This window comes from Augochlora pura, chromosome 9 (assembly GCF_028453695.1).
Source record: "Augochlora pura isolate Apur16 chromosome 9, APUR_v2.2.1, whole genome shotgun sequence".
Classification (NCBI taxonomy): domain Eukaryota; kingdom Metazoa; phylum Arthropoda; class Insecta; order Hymenoptera; family Halictidae; genus Augochlora; species Augochlora pura.
This window is the reverse complement of record NC_135780.1, coordinates 2,775,232-2,788,956: the sequence shown is the minus strand read 5'-3', so window position 1 is coordinate 2,788,956 and position 13,725 is coordinate 2,775,232. Positions and strand designations below refer to the sequence as shown.

The 13,725-nt window shown below is 33.2% G+C and overlaps 5 protein-coding genes across 6 annotated transcripts; 2 read left to right on the top strand and 3 right to left on the bottom strand.

The window, feature by feature from the left end:
• Positions 1–356: 356 nt before the first annotated feature.
• On the bottom strand, positions 357–3,927 carry Ahcy (adenosylhomocysteinase). Its single transcript, XM_078191309.1, has 6 exons — positions 3,710–3,927; positions 3,018–3,208; positions 1,777–2,118; positions 1,435–1,650; positions 1,117–1,343; positions 357–941 (listed from the first exon to the last, which is right to left on the bottom strand). The coding sequence occupies exons 1-6, from the start codon at positions 3,735–3,737 to the stop codon at positions 644–646; spliced, it is 1,302 nt and encodes a 433-aa protein (XP_078047435.1). The 5' UTR covers positions 3,738–3,927; the 3' UTR covers positions 357–643.
• Positions 1,287–8,587, top strand: LOC144475410 (protein claret segregational). Of its 2 annotated transcripts, none has more exons than XM_078191307.1 (5): positions 1,287–1,356; positions 6,319–7,307; positions 7,379–7,670; positions 7,751–8,025; positions 8,117–8,587. In XM_078191307.1, the coding sequence occupies exons 2-5, from the start codon at positions 6,319–6,321 to the stop codon at positions 8,535–8,537; spliced, it is 1,977 nt and encodes a 658-aa protein (XP_078047433.1). In that variant the 5' UTR covers positions 1,287–1,356; the 3' UTR covers positions 8,538–8,587. The 2 variants fall into 2 exon arrangements, with proteins under 2 accessions (XP_078047433.1, XP_078047434.1); XM_078191308.1 differs by lacking the exon at positions 1,287–1,356 and adding an exon at positions 5,910–6,053.
• On the bottom strand, positions 4,518–5,568 carry LOC144475108 (leucine-rich repeat-containing protein 23). The gene is made up of 2 exons (XM_078190688.1): positions 5,206–5,568; positions 4,518–5,138 (listed from the first exon to the last, which is right to left on the bottom strand). The coding sequence occupies exons 1-2, from the start codon at positions 5,566–5,568 to the stop codon at positions 4,518–4,520; spliced, it is 984 nt and encodes a 327-aa protein (XP_078046814.1).
• Positions 8,588–10,393: 1,806 nt separating the features above from the next.
• LOC144475107 (uncharacterized) lies at positions 10,394–11,322 on the top strand. Its single transcript, XM_078190686.1, is given in 3 exon segments — positions 10,394–10,482; positions 10,547–10,758; positions 10,825–11,322. Coding segments are annotated over 3 exon segments (558 nt in total). The 3' UTR covers positions 11,082–11,322.
• Positions 11,323–12,663: 1,341 nt separating this feature from the next.
• On the bottom strand, positions 12,664–13,644 carry Coa8 (Cytochrome c oxidase assembly factor 8). Its single transcript, XM_078190404.1, has 3 exons — positions 13,368–13,644; positions 13,098–13,295; positions 12,664–13,022 (listed from the first exon to the last, which is right to left on the bottom strand). The coding sequence occupies exons 1-3, from the start codon at positions 13,431–13,433 to the stop codon at positions 12,822–12,824; spliced, it is 465 nt and encodes a 154-aa protein (XP_078046530.1). The 5' UTR covers positions 13,434–13,644; the 3' UTR covers positions 12,664–12,821.
• Positions 13,645–13,725: the final 81 nt, after the last annotated feature.

The window sequence follows — 13,725 nt, the reverse complement described above, 5'->3', positions numbered from 1 at the left end:
GATTAGCTGTTGCTTCTTGATTAGCTGTTGCTTCTTGATTGGCCATTGCTTCTTCGTCAGTGGAGACAGTTCCAAGAAACATTTCTCCCAGTTCTTTCAATTCAGCTGTAAAGAAAACACGACTTGCAGGAAGAAACGTAGAAGTAATAAATAATAAAATGTACCAGCATTGAGGCGCTCCTTCTCACGAGCAAGAAATGCTTCTCTTTCGGGTCTCTCTCTCTCTTCCTTTTCTCTTCGTGCTTCTTCTATTGCATAATATTTTCTTCGTAATTTGAAACCGCAAATCACGCCGGCAAATAAGCACGACCATCTTAATAACTAAGGATGGAAAATAATTTTGTACGAATTACAGATTCGAGTAATTAGTATCAATCACTACCTTTATTAAGGGGCTAATTTCAATTGGAAATGGCTTTATTTTTTCTTCCATCATTAAAATATACAAATCTTCTTAATTGAATTAATCTTTTAATGAATTACGTTGTTTTATGAACTTTAACAAGCGAGATACGATATTGGATGTTGACATTACAAATAATAAGCGAGTAACTAAGATAATTGACAGTCTAGTTAAAAACGTCGTCGTGTTTTCGTTATATCAGATAGAAGTACATAAAGGCCTCTGAATTTCAAATGACAATTAATATCTGTAATGATCAGCCTTGTAAGGTCCTTCCACAGGAATACCAAGATATTTTGCCTGCTCTTCTGTAAGTTTTGTAAGCTTCACGCCAAGATGATCCAAATGTAACGCCGCAACCTCTTCGTCTAACTTCTTTGGTAACATGTGAACACCGAGTGAATAGGATTCTGCTTTTGTCCACAACTCTATCTGTGCCAGCACTTGATTTGTGAACGAATTGCTCATCACGAAACTCGAGTGTCCCGTTGCACATCCAAGATTAACTAAGCGACCCTCCGCGAGAATGATGATGTGTCTGAAAATGAGAGAGCCTAATGAAGAGTTGGCTCGTTTGTCTGGTCTCTCAATGGTGAGATATTACAGCTAATTTTTCTCAAATCTTTAAATTGAATTCTCCAATGAACCTAATCATCTTCAAACATTTTTATAGGAAAGAGTGCTTTGCTTTGAATTTTATTCTAATTGCCCACCTGTTGTTCTTCAAAGTGTATCTGTCTACTTGGGGCTTAATGTTTACTTTTTCGATCGCATTCTTTTGAAGCCAAGCAACATCTATCTCACAATCAAAGTGACCAATATTGCATACTATAGCATCTTCTGGCATGTTCAGAAAATGTTGACCCAATATAATGTCTTTACACCCAGTGGTAGTAACATATATCTGTCCTTTGGTTGATGCTTCTTCCATCGTTGTCACCTAAAAATAGCAGGTATATGTTCATCAATGTTTTTTCTAACTAATCAGGAATAATTTTGCCATTCTTTGCTTGAGTGTTAACAATAATCACCTCATATCCTTCCATGGCTGCTTGAAGTGCGTTAATGGGGTCAATTTCAGTGATTAGAACGCGACCACCAAGTGCTCTGAGACTCTGTGCACATCCTTTGCCAACATCGCCATATCCGGCTACCACGCAGACTTTTCCAGCGATCATTACATCCGTGGCTCGTTTAATGCCATCAATCAATGACTCTCTGCATCCGTATAGATTGTCGAATTTACTCTGCTCAGTGAAATGTAAACTTGAAATCGTACATCATTCAGAACTCAATTTTACTAGAGATTACTGGATACCATTCATGGAAGATGTTCAGGTAAACAGTTGGGTCAAATACTATGGCTGACAAACCTTGGTTACAGAGTCATTCACGTTAATAGCTGGAACTTTGAGCGTTCCTTCTTTCATCATGCGATACAGATTGTGCACACCAGTGGTGGTTTCTTCTGAAATTCCACGACAGTCCTTCAGATATTGTGGGAACTTGTTGTGAACCAAATTGGTCAAGTCGCCACCATCGTCAAGAATCAGGTTTAGCGGTTTGCCATCTTTAAACACTAGCGTCTGCTCTATACACCAAAGATACTCTTCATCTGTTTCGCCTTTCCACGCGTACACGGGAACCCCTGTTTCTGCTATGGCTGCTGCCGCGTGATCCTGCGTGCTGAATATATTGCACGATGACCACTGTACCTAATTGATCAATTGATTTGAGACATATCTCAAGTATTATTGTGAATCGACTTATTCGGGAAAATGATTGTCGAATGATCGGAAAAACACTGTGCACGATGGTTTTGTAGAAAATGTTTCATTTATTAAGATTTTTAATTAAACGTTATATCATCCAAATCTTTCTATAACGTAATTGCGACTCTTCAATACTTAAAAGTCTATTCATATATGGGAGATAAATCTAACTTTTAATATTACCTAAATTCACTTGGATCTAATCAAATTTGAAGTGAACTGTGAAAGTATAAATGATAATGATAAGTATATCAGATTATTGTATAGTGATAAATGTTTTACTTATTGTTAAATGATTGTAGGCTAGTGCAAGAAAATATTAACCATCTCATGGACGTTAAAATTGCACACAAAACCCCTTCTCAATCATATAAATATACTGTATTACAATAGTAGTAAAGTGTTACAAATCTTTTATCTGATGTAATCTTGAGGCTTTTTAATGTATAGTGCTATTGTAGATAGATTCAGTAGTTTGTGATCTACTAGATAAGTCTGCATACATATGAAAATGCGTCTATTTTCCTCACCTATCTTTTATGCTATATTCCATTCTTATATAATCGAAATTTCAATCATAATTCGTGCTACTGCTTTCTGCACGTTTTAAATACTTAAAAATTTAAATGAAACCCCGTTTTACATTATTCTGTAACTTTTATGATCAATATTTGAATTTTTAATGTTCCAATATTAAATTATTAATATCCGAATTTTTAAATTACGTTTTAAAATCATAAGTGTTTTGTTACTTTCGATCTATATTTCGGTAACCGAAAAATACTTGTGCATGAATTCTATTCTGGAGAAATATGTAATTATATGAAAACCTTTCAACTTACCTCTGCGCCTAGCTCAACAAGTGTTTCAATAAGAACCGCCGTTTGCACAGTCATATGCAAACAACCCGCGATTCGCGCACCTTTCAAAATTTTCATGGGACCGTACTTTTTCCTAATTGCCATAAGTCCAGGCATTTCGTTCTCCGCTAAAGTGATTTCTTTGCGGCCCCAAGATGCCAGGGACATATCAGCTTTAAAACGAAAAAGATGCAATTCATTAATTGCGAAATATAGTAATCATCAGTTTGTTGATAATCGTTGGTTGAAAACGGAGCAACCGGCAAACGATTAAAATATATTTCCGAATGTTTCATTGCTCTTGTTTGATTCGCCATTTCCTTGCAACAACCATTTCTACTGTACAATCAGTTTTCTTATCAGTGGCATATGTATAAAAACAATAAATTCGAACGTTATGAAAGAGATTAATGGGTTTAACAAACGTGTGATCACATAGGTTAATCTCTACTTTAAGTCCACGTTATCTGAACATGCAATAGTTCATAGGGTGAACTCATATTTAACTGCATCATTCGGCACAGATTTTTCATCAGCCTCTTTATAATTCTAGATCTACACGTGCATAAGCAATATTATGTTTTAAATACGAGGAATGGAGGTTATGACTTTTCCAAATTAACGACCACGTGTCGGTTTTAGTTACTCCAAATTTTAATTAACCGTTTACTTACCCACTTTGTACGCAGGCTTGGTGGTCATTTTTGTTCGATGAGAGTTAACCGGCACACGAATAGTAAGTTACGTTATAATTTTACGAACGAGTTATAAATGTACGAGACACACGTTTCCACCGACGAACTGCGGCAAACTAGACACAGGAATTTACAAGCTCTCTTTAAATCAAGACAGAACGAGAAGCCCCGCACGCGCGTTTCCCCACCAAGTGCCAATTTCTCCAACCGAGCGAATATGCTGTTCATTCGTAGTTGTAGCACGTCCGCAAAAAACATGGGGCGCGAAATTATAAAAGCGAATAAAGTCTACGTCAACAATAATAAGCTAATGGCTATAATTTGACATTTAATTGAATTTGTTATGTCTTTTCAGGATCGCCATTTAAAAATTCTACATTTGGGAACAGTCATGTAGTCATAAGGGTTAACAGAAATACTCTCTGCCCTAAAATCAGAATTTGACAACGGTTTATAAAGATATGAATTTAAAGATTCTATTAGTATTAAAGGAAAAAAAGTCTAGAAATAGGAATCTGTAAAAGGGAAGGATCGAGAAGCAAAAATACGCTTTTACAAGATAAAATAGAAATTAACACGGAACATAATTGTTCTGGTGCAGATGGCTACGCCATTATTGTGCCATGGACGCAGTGCGTACTCGTGATATTTGGTCGAATACATGTTGATAAGGAAGAGTACTACTTGCTCAACGGATGTCAATGATAATCCTCTTATAAATTTGATAAGTCTATGTTACGTAAATTTAAATATTTTTATTTGTATGGCAAGAGTCTTTTTAATAATGTTATTCTGGTGGACTAATGTCAAAGTCTGTAAATTTCGAACCATTCAGGATCATTTGCCTGCGAAATTCTTGAGCTTCCCCTTTTTCTTCATATAGTACTGGATCCTTATCGATTCGTACTAAGTTAGGTAACATAGCCAACACAATTTGTCTATACATATTCTCCTCGTCTTCTTCTTTAAAGTGAATTGCAGGATTTTCAAAAATGATCAGAGTTTCTAGCGCAGGCAAGCAACTCAATTTTTGAAGTTCTGAAATTTTCGAAATCTCGTTATTCCGAAGATTCAAATAATTGAGTTTCGCACAACGCGAGTCAAAGCCGTCCAAATTTGATAATTTATTGCTTCTCAGATGCAAAATTTTCAAATTAATTAGGATCCCTAGACCCTCCAGCTTTTCAATTTGGTTTTCTGCGAGATATAGACAAATCAATCCAGGGAAAAAGATACCATTCGTTGTAGTTAATATGTTCCCACGTAATTCAAGAGTTTTAAGATTCTTTAGATCGTAAGGATTCAAAGTGACTTCCTCGATACTATTATGATTTAATTCTAGAATCTCAAGGAGCGTGTGGGAGACGCCGGTAGTACTTTTTAACTGATTTTTATTCAACGTCAGTACCTGATATGATAAAAAACTGAAATGATGATATACTAAAAAGATCTAATTCTAAATGATCAATATGAACCTGTAGGTAGGGCATTTGCTCCATTTCTGCGGAAGATATTCGATTGTTGTCAGCCTGTATCATTAAAAGATAAGTCATTTTCGTGAGAATACACAGAGCTTCAGCGGTTAATCTATTCCCGGAGACATCCACAAAAAGGACATATCTAAATCTTAATATAACTTGAATGTCTGTGAGATTCTTATTGGAGGCATTTAATCCTAAATACGCGTATCCAAGACCCGAGTCGCATTTTCCTAATGTGTGGAGGCATTCTCCAGCTTCTGTAAATGATAAGACTCGTGAAACTTCGTAAATTTCGGGAGATTCGTATCTCGAAGGCTTTTCATATTCTCCTTCTGCTTCTTCGTAATCTTCTGCCATTGATTTTCAGAAGAAATACGTCAAATAAATTTATATTAAAAAAGCAGAGAGGTTTGTCAGTTTTTAAACTATCGTGCTTTTTCGCTTGCCCGACAATGCCCCCCTTCATTTTCAACTACGAGGGCAGCACTGTAACAACAGCGTATCAGCCAATCTGAGGAAAGCAATTTTTCGCATAGGCGGCTCGTCTGATTGGCTGAGCCGAGCAAATTCAAGTTCAAATAAGTGTAGCGGATATTGTTTAACCGCCGTTTGATCGGTGTTGAAAAGTGACATAGAAGACAGTGTTCCTTTATTTCACAACGGTGAATTCCGATTTGGTCGTTCGTATATTCCCTTTAATAGATATCATGCAACTACGTACAAAATAAATACTTTATTTTTATGCGAACACTAGGTAATTTTAACGGTAAACAATTAGTCTTGTAAACTGTTGATACGTGTGGCTGCGAGGGAATTGATTTTGTATTGTTGTAGGCAAAGAGGTTTGTTTTATAGAATTGCTGTCACTGTCGTTCGTATACGCTTCTTATTTTCACGAACAACGCACTGGAGATTTCTTTGAAATTCGATTACAAATTAATCGGATTTCATTTTTTCACAGAGCATGAATAACGCACGAGCAATATATTTATCTGATAAAAGTTCTTACAAATAATGCATGCGTTTGCTAGTTTTCGCTAGAGTTTTGAGAACTGTTTTGTCTACTCTTATTATATTTGCATTAATTTCTTCCACCTTGTTTCATAGATGGAGTCAAGATTACCAAAGCCAAAATCTCATTTAGGAAACTTGATAAGTAGAACGCTCAATAGTAACATGAAAATGAACAACGAAAAAAGTACAAAAGAGACATTTGTTGTACCTGGATCAAGTACCAGTACAGTTTCTGAGTCTTTGAAGAAATCTAAAAGTGTAATTAATTTAAATTCTAAGTGTACAAACGAAAATAAGCCACCGCCGAAGCAATTGTTGAACAGGTCCAAAACATTGTCTACCATCACGACCAAAGCAGTTAAAAGGCCAGCCACTAGCAATGCAAATCATACAGAGGCTAAGAAACAGTTTACAGCGAGGCCCGTAAGACCAGCAACTATTCATAGAGCTGGCACTACATTAGTAGGTAATACAGTCAACAGATCAGTGAAAAATACAGCAACCAAAACAACACAGAATGCATCTGTAGGTACAACTAAACCTTCCAAATGGGACTTAAAAGGTCGTCTTGCCCATACAAGTAATGAACTGTCTAACATACGTCAAATGTACAAAGAAACTACATCCAAATTCACTAATGTTCAGGAGAAGATGAACGCTTTAGAAACAGATGTAAATATGTATAAATCTAAGGCTGAAGAATTTGAGAGTGTAAACAAGTTATTAGATACTGAAATGAAACAGATCAAGGAAGAAAGGGAGGATTTAAGTAAACGTTTAGAAATAACAGAGAAGTCCTACAAAAGTGCTTCAGAGTCATTAAAAGAATTTAAAGAAAAATGTGTTGAACAGGAAGAGTTGATTTTTAGGCACGTATCCGAGATAAAAGAGTTAAAGACAAATTTGAAAGTCCAGAGACAGCTTAATGATGAACTCACCGTAAAGAAGGATGAGTTACAGTCTTTAGTTCATACAATGGACAGAGATCGTAGGATTTTACATAATACTATACAAGAGATGAAAGGAAATATCAGAGTGTTTTGCAGAGTACGTCCTAGAACTCCAGCTGAACTTGGAAAACCGTATGTATTTTCCATGCAATGGATGCTATAAATTAATTCTTTTTAGTTTTTACTATCTTTATTATTTACAGGATGTATACTATGAACTATGTGGACGAATGCACCATTGAAGTGGAGAAGCCTGATGGTTTAACGAGCTGTAGTGGGAAACTGAGAGGAACACGACATGAGTTCACTTTTGATAAAGTTTTTCCACCATCAGCTAACCAGGAGCATGTCTTTGAAGAACTATCCCTTCTAGTTCAATCTGCCTTGGAAGGATACAATGTCTGTGTATTTGCATATGGTCAGACAGGTTCTGGAAAAACATACACTATGGAAGGTTTACCTGGCATTGAAACAGAAGGCATGATACCTAGAACGGTACATCAACTGAATCATTTGTAATTTCAAGGTATTTTTTGATGATAGAAAAATATCTATATTTTAATTTTTTTATCTAGGTACGGCATATATTTCAAGAAATGAAACATTTCCAATTGCTCGGTTGGGAATATCGAATAGAAACTAGCTTTCTCGAAATTTATAATGAGCATATCGTCGATTTATTGGACCCTCAACCAAAGACGCACGAAATCCGAATGGCTGATAACAGAGGACATGACTTGTTTGTTACCAACCTCAAGATTGAGGAAGTTCACAGCCCTGAGGAATTACAAGAGTGTCTTTTAATAGCACAACAGAATAGAGCAGTAGCAGCTACTCAATCGAATGAGCGGTAAATCTTTGTTTTACATTTTAACAACGTAAGCTATTAAGAAATCATAATTGATAAGAATGGATCTTTTAAATTGTTATGAATTTCGTAGATCGTCAAGATCACATTCAGTGGCAAGAATACGACTTATTGGGAGGCATAATGCAAGAGAAGAAATTTCAATTGGAAACTTAAATCTAGTTGACTTGGCAGGTTCTGAACGATTGAAGAACGAGGAGTCTGTTCGAATGACGGAAACGAAAAATATTAACAAATCGTTATCGAATTTAGGTAATGTTATTCTTGCTCTTTTGAAAAAACAAGAACATGTTCCTTATAGAAATTCGAAGCTCACTCATTTATTGATGCCCTCTTTGGGTGGAAATTCAAAAACTTTAATGTTGTTAAATATATCGCCATTAGACGAAGGTTATAGCGAAACATTAAACTCGCTAAGATTTGCTAACCAGGTGAACAATTGTAAAACCGGCACTGTAAAACGAACACGAACAGTTTTACATACTTCTGCATGAAGCTTTATCAAATGAACTTGCATTTGTTACACTTAGCTAGCTTGATTAGACTGCCAGATACATTTTAATTAAAAGTTTATAAAACTAAGTATTTTTATAAAGTCTGATAATTCTTTAAAAAAAATCGTACAAAATAGATGTAAATAATTGAACACATAATATAATTTCAATACTGAAATTGGATAATATTTCATACCTTTGACAAATATTTCGCATTGAAGTCTTCATATTAATTATTAAAATTTTTTAAGAAGGATTTCGTATATTTTATTACACTAATATTATTTATCATATATCGTGCAGCGAAATACGTTTCTTGGGAGTAATTTCATAATTATAAATATCAATTGTAACACGCATTAATGTAATAAAAAATTATAATCTGACATGACATTCATTATCCTTTCCATGGAAATATCAATGTATAAACTTGTTATTTTATGATGTGAAATATAATATTTAATTGAAATAATACATTGTGTATTTCGTAGTATCTCTCGAGTTAATGAAGTATGAAATAAGAACGATCGTGTAATTAAAAATAATTTATTTTAGATAATATTGGAACAACATTAATTTTCAAATTGATTTTATATGAATAATATATCTTGCAGACATTTCTAATGTATAGGGATAATAAATTTGAGACCTTAAATTTGCTACAAATTTTTGAAATTCTGGAGAAGAAGAGATAATTCGTTTACGCAAATCTTGATTTATATAAAGGTTATTACTTTTTTTATCATTACATGAAGGTGATTCCTTTCTCACATAATTTGAATTCTCAATTTCTGAATGCTTTATCAACATATTCCAAGTATTTTGAAATGGTTGATTATGGAAATGATTGTGTATTTTATAATTATTTAAGAGAAAGTATGCGCAACAATTAAAAATAATTCTATTTTGCAGAATACGTTCCCTCAAAGCAAAATTTTCTAACTGTTCCTGGCCAAATAATTTTTGTAAATTTATTGAAATTATTTCATAATGTATAATCAATTTGGACTGTAAAATAGAGTCGCTGTATCGAATTATTGACTTCTCCTTAAAATAATAATTTGTTTGATTTCTGATAATAGTTTTTGAATTAATATTATATCCTCTGTGAAAAAATAAATAAATTTAAATAATAAGATACCAAATGTTTATACAAAGAATAATTTTACTTACATGTTATTTAATAGTGTTATACTTTTTGTTATCTGATCACGTATATATGGAAATCCTAATGCTAAGCATGCAGTCACAAAGAAATAAATATATTGAAGCATTGTGTCTGTTGATAGTGATGTACCAAGTAAAGTGCAATTTGTAGTTTCAAAATGTACCAAATCGATTATGGTCTCTGTTTCTGTGATATTGTATACAATTTCAGATTTCCAGTTTTGTTGAGAGACTAATGTTGCTAAATGAAAAGAATAATTCAAGAAATATATAACATACAATTGTCTATATTACATTTACCCATATGATATAAATTACTTGTGCACAAAGCTATCCATAATCCAAATCCCCAAAGAAATAAAATATTCCATGATATATAACGTCTGACATTCTGTTTAATAAATTCGAAGAACTGGACCATTGCATAATAATATTATTTCATTATTTCCTGCTTTAAATCTGTTATGAAATCGGAGTCATAAAATACGATTATATATTATAAATTTTGTCATGGTAAATCAAGTCAATGGTAAATCAAACTGTTACAATAACAAAAAATAGACTATCTATGAAGATAGGAACAACATAAACTTGATGTATATTTTGTTGTATGCACTTAGGAAGTGTCAAAACAGAATCACAGATTGATATTATGACGAATATTTTGGAAATATTAAATAAATTTTGGAATGCACAGTATTACAGACCGACTTAATAGTCTGAATCAGCATCTGATGATCATTTCTAAATTGCAAAGAATGGAAGAGAACTGTGATATGTATCCTGCCTTAATGTGTAAAAAGGTAATTATAATTTATTGGATTCTACAAATCAACAAAAAGAATGTATTTTATTTAGTGCAATAAGCAGAATAATTTTGGTCAATTTTGTCATTGCATTCACCGTCTACCTTTGGAAGAACAGTGTAACAGACTCAATTATGTTCAAGAATTTATATCATGCAATAATATTAAAAGAAGAATACCGTGTAATGCAAAGATATGCAAAACTAGAAAAAAATTGCTTACTTGTAAAAATACTCCATTTAATGAAGGTACTTTAATATTATTATTGTATTTAATGAATATAACTAAAGATTAACATGAAATTCTTTTTTTAGGTAAAGAGGAAGAAACAGGTGAACAAACTGTTCCTACAAAAGAAGAAAGTTTCCACATTAAGACCATTGTGAACGCTTCAGTTGCAAATAATGTAGAGTTAAAAACGGCATCGAGCAAACAAAATTCTCATATAAAGGAAGACATAGTTCCTCAAAAAAGTATCACTTTAAGGAATATTGATTATGATATAGAAAGTGATCAGGTCAAGGATGATCAAATTGCAAGAATTCAAAAGGTTCTACTAAAAACGAATTAGCCTTTTAAATTATTATTTACGAACATCCAATTTATAGGATCTTTTAAATGAACAAAAACGTAATGAGGAGCTTGAAAAGAAATTAGAATCCTTAACTTGCAACATAAATTGTTTAAAAGAAGATAGTGAGCAAAAAGCAGCGTGTTTAAAGACAGCAGAAGAACAAGCCAAGCTAGCAATGAAATTAATGAAGCAATCGACAAATCAAGTAGATTTCGTCAAAATGGATAGAGATGATCTATTAAACAAAATTTCAAAATTGCAGGTAGTATTAGTTATTAGTATCATTACGTCAAATATTAACAACACTATAATCATTACTCTAGAAACAAATTGCCGAAATTGCAAGTAAGAATGTCATTTTAATTGAAGAAAATAGTAACTTGAAACAAAAATTGGACTCTATATCAGAGGATGAGACCAAGAGGTAACTTCTGTGATTGTTTGAACGAATTTTCTTGTGTCTTCAGACTGTAATATAAAAACCACTTTAGATATTAAATGCATGCTTCAATTATACAAGGTGTGAAGAAGTGGAATTAGAAGTAAATAGAATGAGATCCGCGGTAAAGGAGAAAGAAGATGCTTTGAACAAAGAAAGAGCAGAATTCAACAGCATGATTTCGGAACTGACAAACATGATAAAAATCCAAAAAGGAAGGCTATGTGAAGTAACAGGTGTATGCAATGATCAACAATATGCACTGCAGGAGAAACAGAAAGAGCTATCTCAAAAAGTAAGACATTAATTAAAAGATTTAGATTACAATTGTGAACGTCCTTTATATCTATAGAGCACTGAATTACTGAAAGTGCAAGATGCACTGCAATCAAGTAATAATCTGAGTAAAGAAATGCAAGGTCAGATAGAACATTTGAAAGAGTGTTTATGTGAAGAATCAAAAGCTTGTCAATGTATGAAGCAGGAATTAGAAATTTTGAAAGAAAATCATTCTTCTGAATTAAGGATAAAGGAAAAAATAGTGGAAGAGCAAAATAAGACTATTACAAGACAAAGAAAGGTACTTTGTAACTTTTACATGTCTACTGACTTAAAGGAATCCATAAATGTCCCTGCATTTGTAGTTGTTACATGATAGTGAAGAAATGGCTCATCAAGTTGCCAGTGAATTTGACCAACTCCGAGAAGAATTGTGCCAAGAAAAAGAGAAGTGTAAATGTCTGCAAATGAAATTAGGTAAAATTGACAGCAAATTGAATAAGACGTATTCCCTGGAATGTAAGCAATGTAGGATTCTAAGATCCGAAATAGAGTATTTGAAAAAGGAGAAACAAAGATCATTGACGATTGCAAAGTTTGCTTATCAAAAATTGAATCAATCTACAAGATTGTATCAGGAACAACTTGCTTGTCAAAAAGAAAACTATAGGAATATGGAGTCGATAATCGAAAGGAAAGATCATGAAATAGGATGCTTAAAGACTCAAATTCTCCAAAACCATTCAAAATCTATTAAAAAAATAAATGATTATGTGGTATAATACAATTACAGTAAAATTGAATGTTAATATTTGTAAAATGTGTTATAGGAATAAGCTTAAATAATTTGAACTTAATGGATTTCTACTGATAAATATATCATAATGTATATATTTTACTATGATCACTTTTCAGATGATACACTATAGATATAAATTTACATTGTATATACACGCAACACATGCTATATTCTGCAGAAAAGTTGTACATAGTCTTTGGTTGAATATAGGTGCACAAAGTTACTTGAACTTCAACTTCAATATCCTTACCCTGATTTCAAGTAACAGTAACTTAATGTTTCTCTTGTACCAAATGATGTTATAATTCAAGTGAGTCTTCCAGTTTTTATCTAAAAATTGTTTATAAAATACTGACATGTCGTCTGCAGTAATCGAGGTCTTTCCCTGACCCTTTAACTTCTCTTGGAATTGCTTACGTTCCTACAATACATTTAACTTTCTAAAATACAAAGCTTTTGTCTTGCAAAAATATTATAGAAGGTTTCAGAGCAGTACTTCTGTAAAACTGGCATTGTGTTGTGTCCAAAACTTTTGATTCCAGATTTGGGTAGCCTCCCTAGTCTCTCTGTATTTTTTTTCGAGGTTCGTCTCATTCTTCGATTTTGCAAATATTATCGGCCGCAAATTCGAAACTGGATCAGGAGGACCTATTATGTCAGCCTGCCTTGCGGGTTTTAGGTTAGAAATCGTTTTCTGTTTAAGATAAATAACATAAACGTATAATAAGATTGTTGACACGTCCAACACAACAAATGGTCAACTTACTGTGTTGAATAATCGGGTTACATTGTTGCAATTATTCAATTGCGTGAATATACATGCTCGAGCCATGTCATGAGCAGTCACATTTTTATAACCAACAAGTTTTTGGTTACACGTTCAATACTATGCAGTAATACATACAGTGTGTCACGATTAACTTTAGCACCTCAAATAGTTTGCTTATGCTTATCAAATCATTGATAATATAAAAAATTGTCAAACAAGAACATGGAGATCACGTGAAGGTTCATTGATGTTTCTTTTAACTTGGTACTACATACACATGTATATTTATTATAGCCATACATTAGCCTAGATTCAAGATCAATGTTTAATGTCTTCCATTTGACCTTTGAGTACA

What these genes read in the sequence shown, in the direction of transcription:
- Ahcy (XM_078191309.1), bottom strand. Translation starts at nt 3,737, where the DNA reads ATGACCACCAAGCCTGCGTACAAAGTGG. An exon ending in TTGTTGAGCTAGGCGCAGAG is followed by an intron (nt 2,119 to 3,017) that starts GTAAGTTGAAAG and finishes TTGATCAATTAG; the next exon opens with GTACAGTGGTCATCGTGCAA. An exon ending in TGAATGACTCTGTAACCAAG is followed by an intron (nt 1,651 to 1,776) that starts GTTTGTCAGCCA and finishes TTCACTGAGCAG; the next exon opens with AGTAAATTCGACAATCTATA.
- LOC144475108 (XM_078190688.1), bottom strand. Translation starts at nt 5,568, where the DNA reads ATGGCAGAAGATTACGAAGAAGCAGAAGGAGAATATGAAAAGCCTTCG. An exon ending in AGCAAATGCCCTACCTACAG is followed by an intron (nt 5,139 to 5,205) that starts GTTCATATTGAT and finishes TTATCATATCAG; the next exon opens with GTACTGACGTTGAATAAAAA.
- LOC144475410 (XM_078191307.1), top strand. Translation starts at nt 6,319, where the DNA reads ATGGAGTCAAGATTACCAAAGCCAAAATCTCATTTAGGAAACTTGATA. An exon ending in AAGGCATGATACCTAGAACG is followed by an intron (nt 7,671 to 7,750) that starts GTACATCAACTG and finishes TTTTTTATCTAG; the next exon opens with GTACGGCATATATTTCAAGA. An exon ending in GCTACTCAATCGAATGAGCG is followed by an intron (nt 8,026 to 8,116) that starts GTAAATCTTTGT and finishes TGAATTTCGTAG; the next exon opens with ATCGTCAAGATCACATTCAG.
- Coa8 (XM_078190404.1), bottom strand. Translation starts at nt 13,433, where the DNA reads ATGGCTCGAGCATGTATATTCACGCAATTGAATAATTGCAACAATGTA. An exon ending in TAACCCGATTATTCAACACA is followed by an intron (nt 13,296 to 13,367) that starts GTAAGTTGACCA and finishes TATCTTAAACAG; the next exon opens with AAAACGATTTCTAACCTAAA. An exon ending in ACAATGCCAGTTTTACAGAA is followed by an intron (nt 13,023 to 13,097) that starts GTACTGCTCTGA and finishes AATGTATTGTAG; the next exon opens with GAACGTAAGCAATTCCAAGA.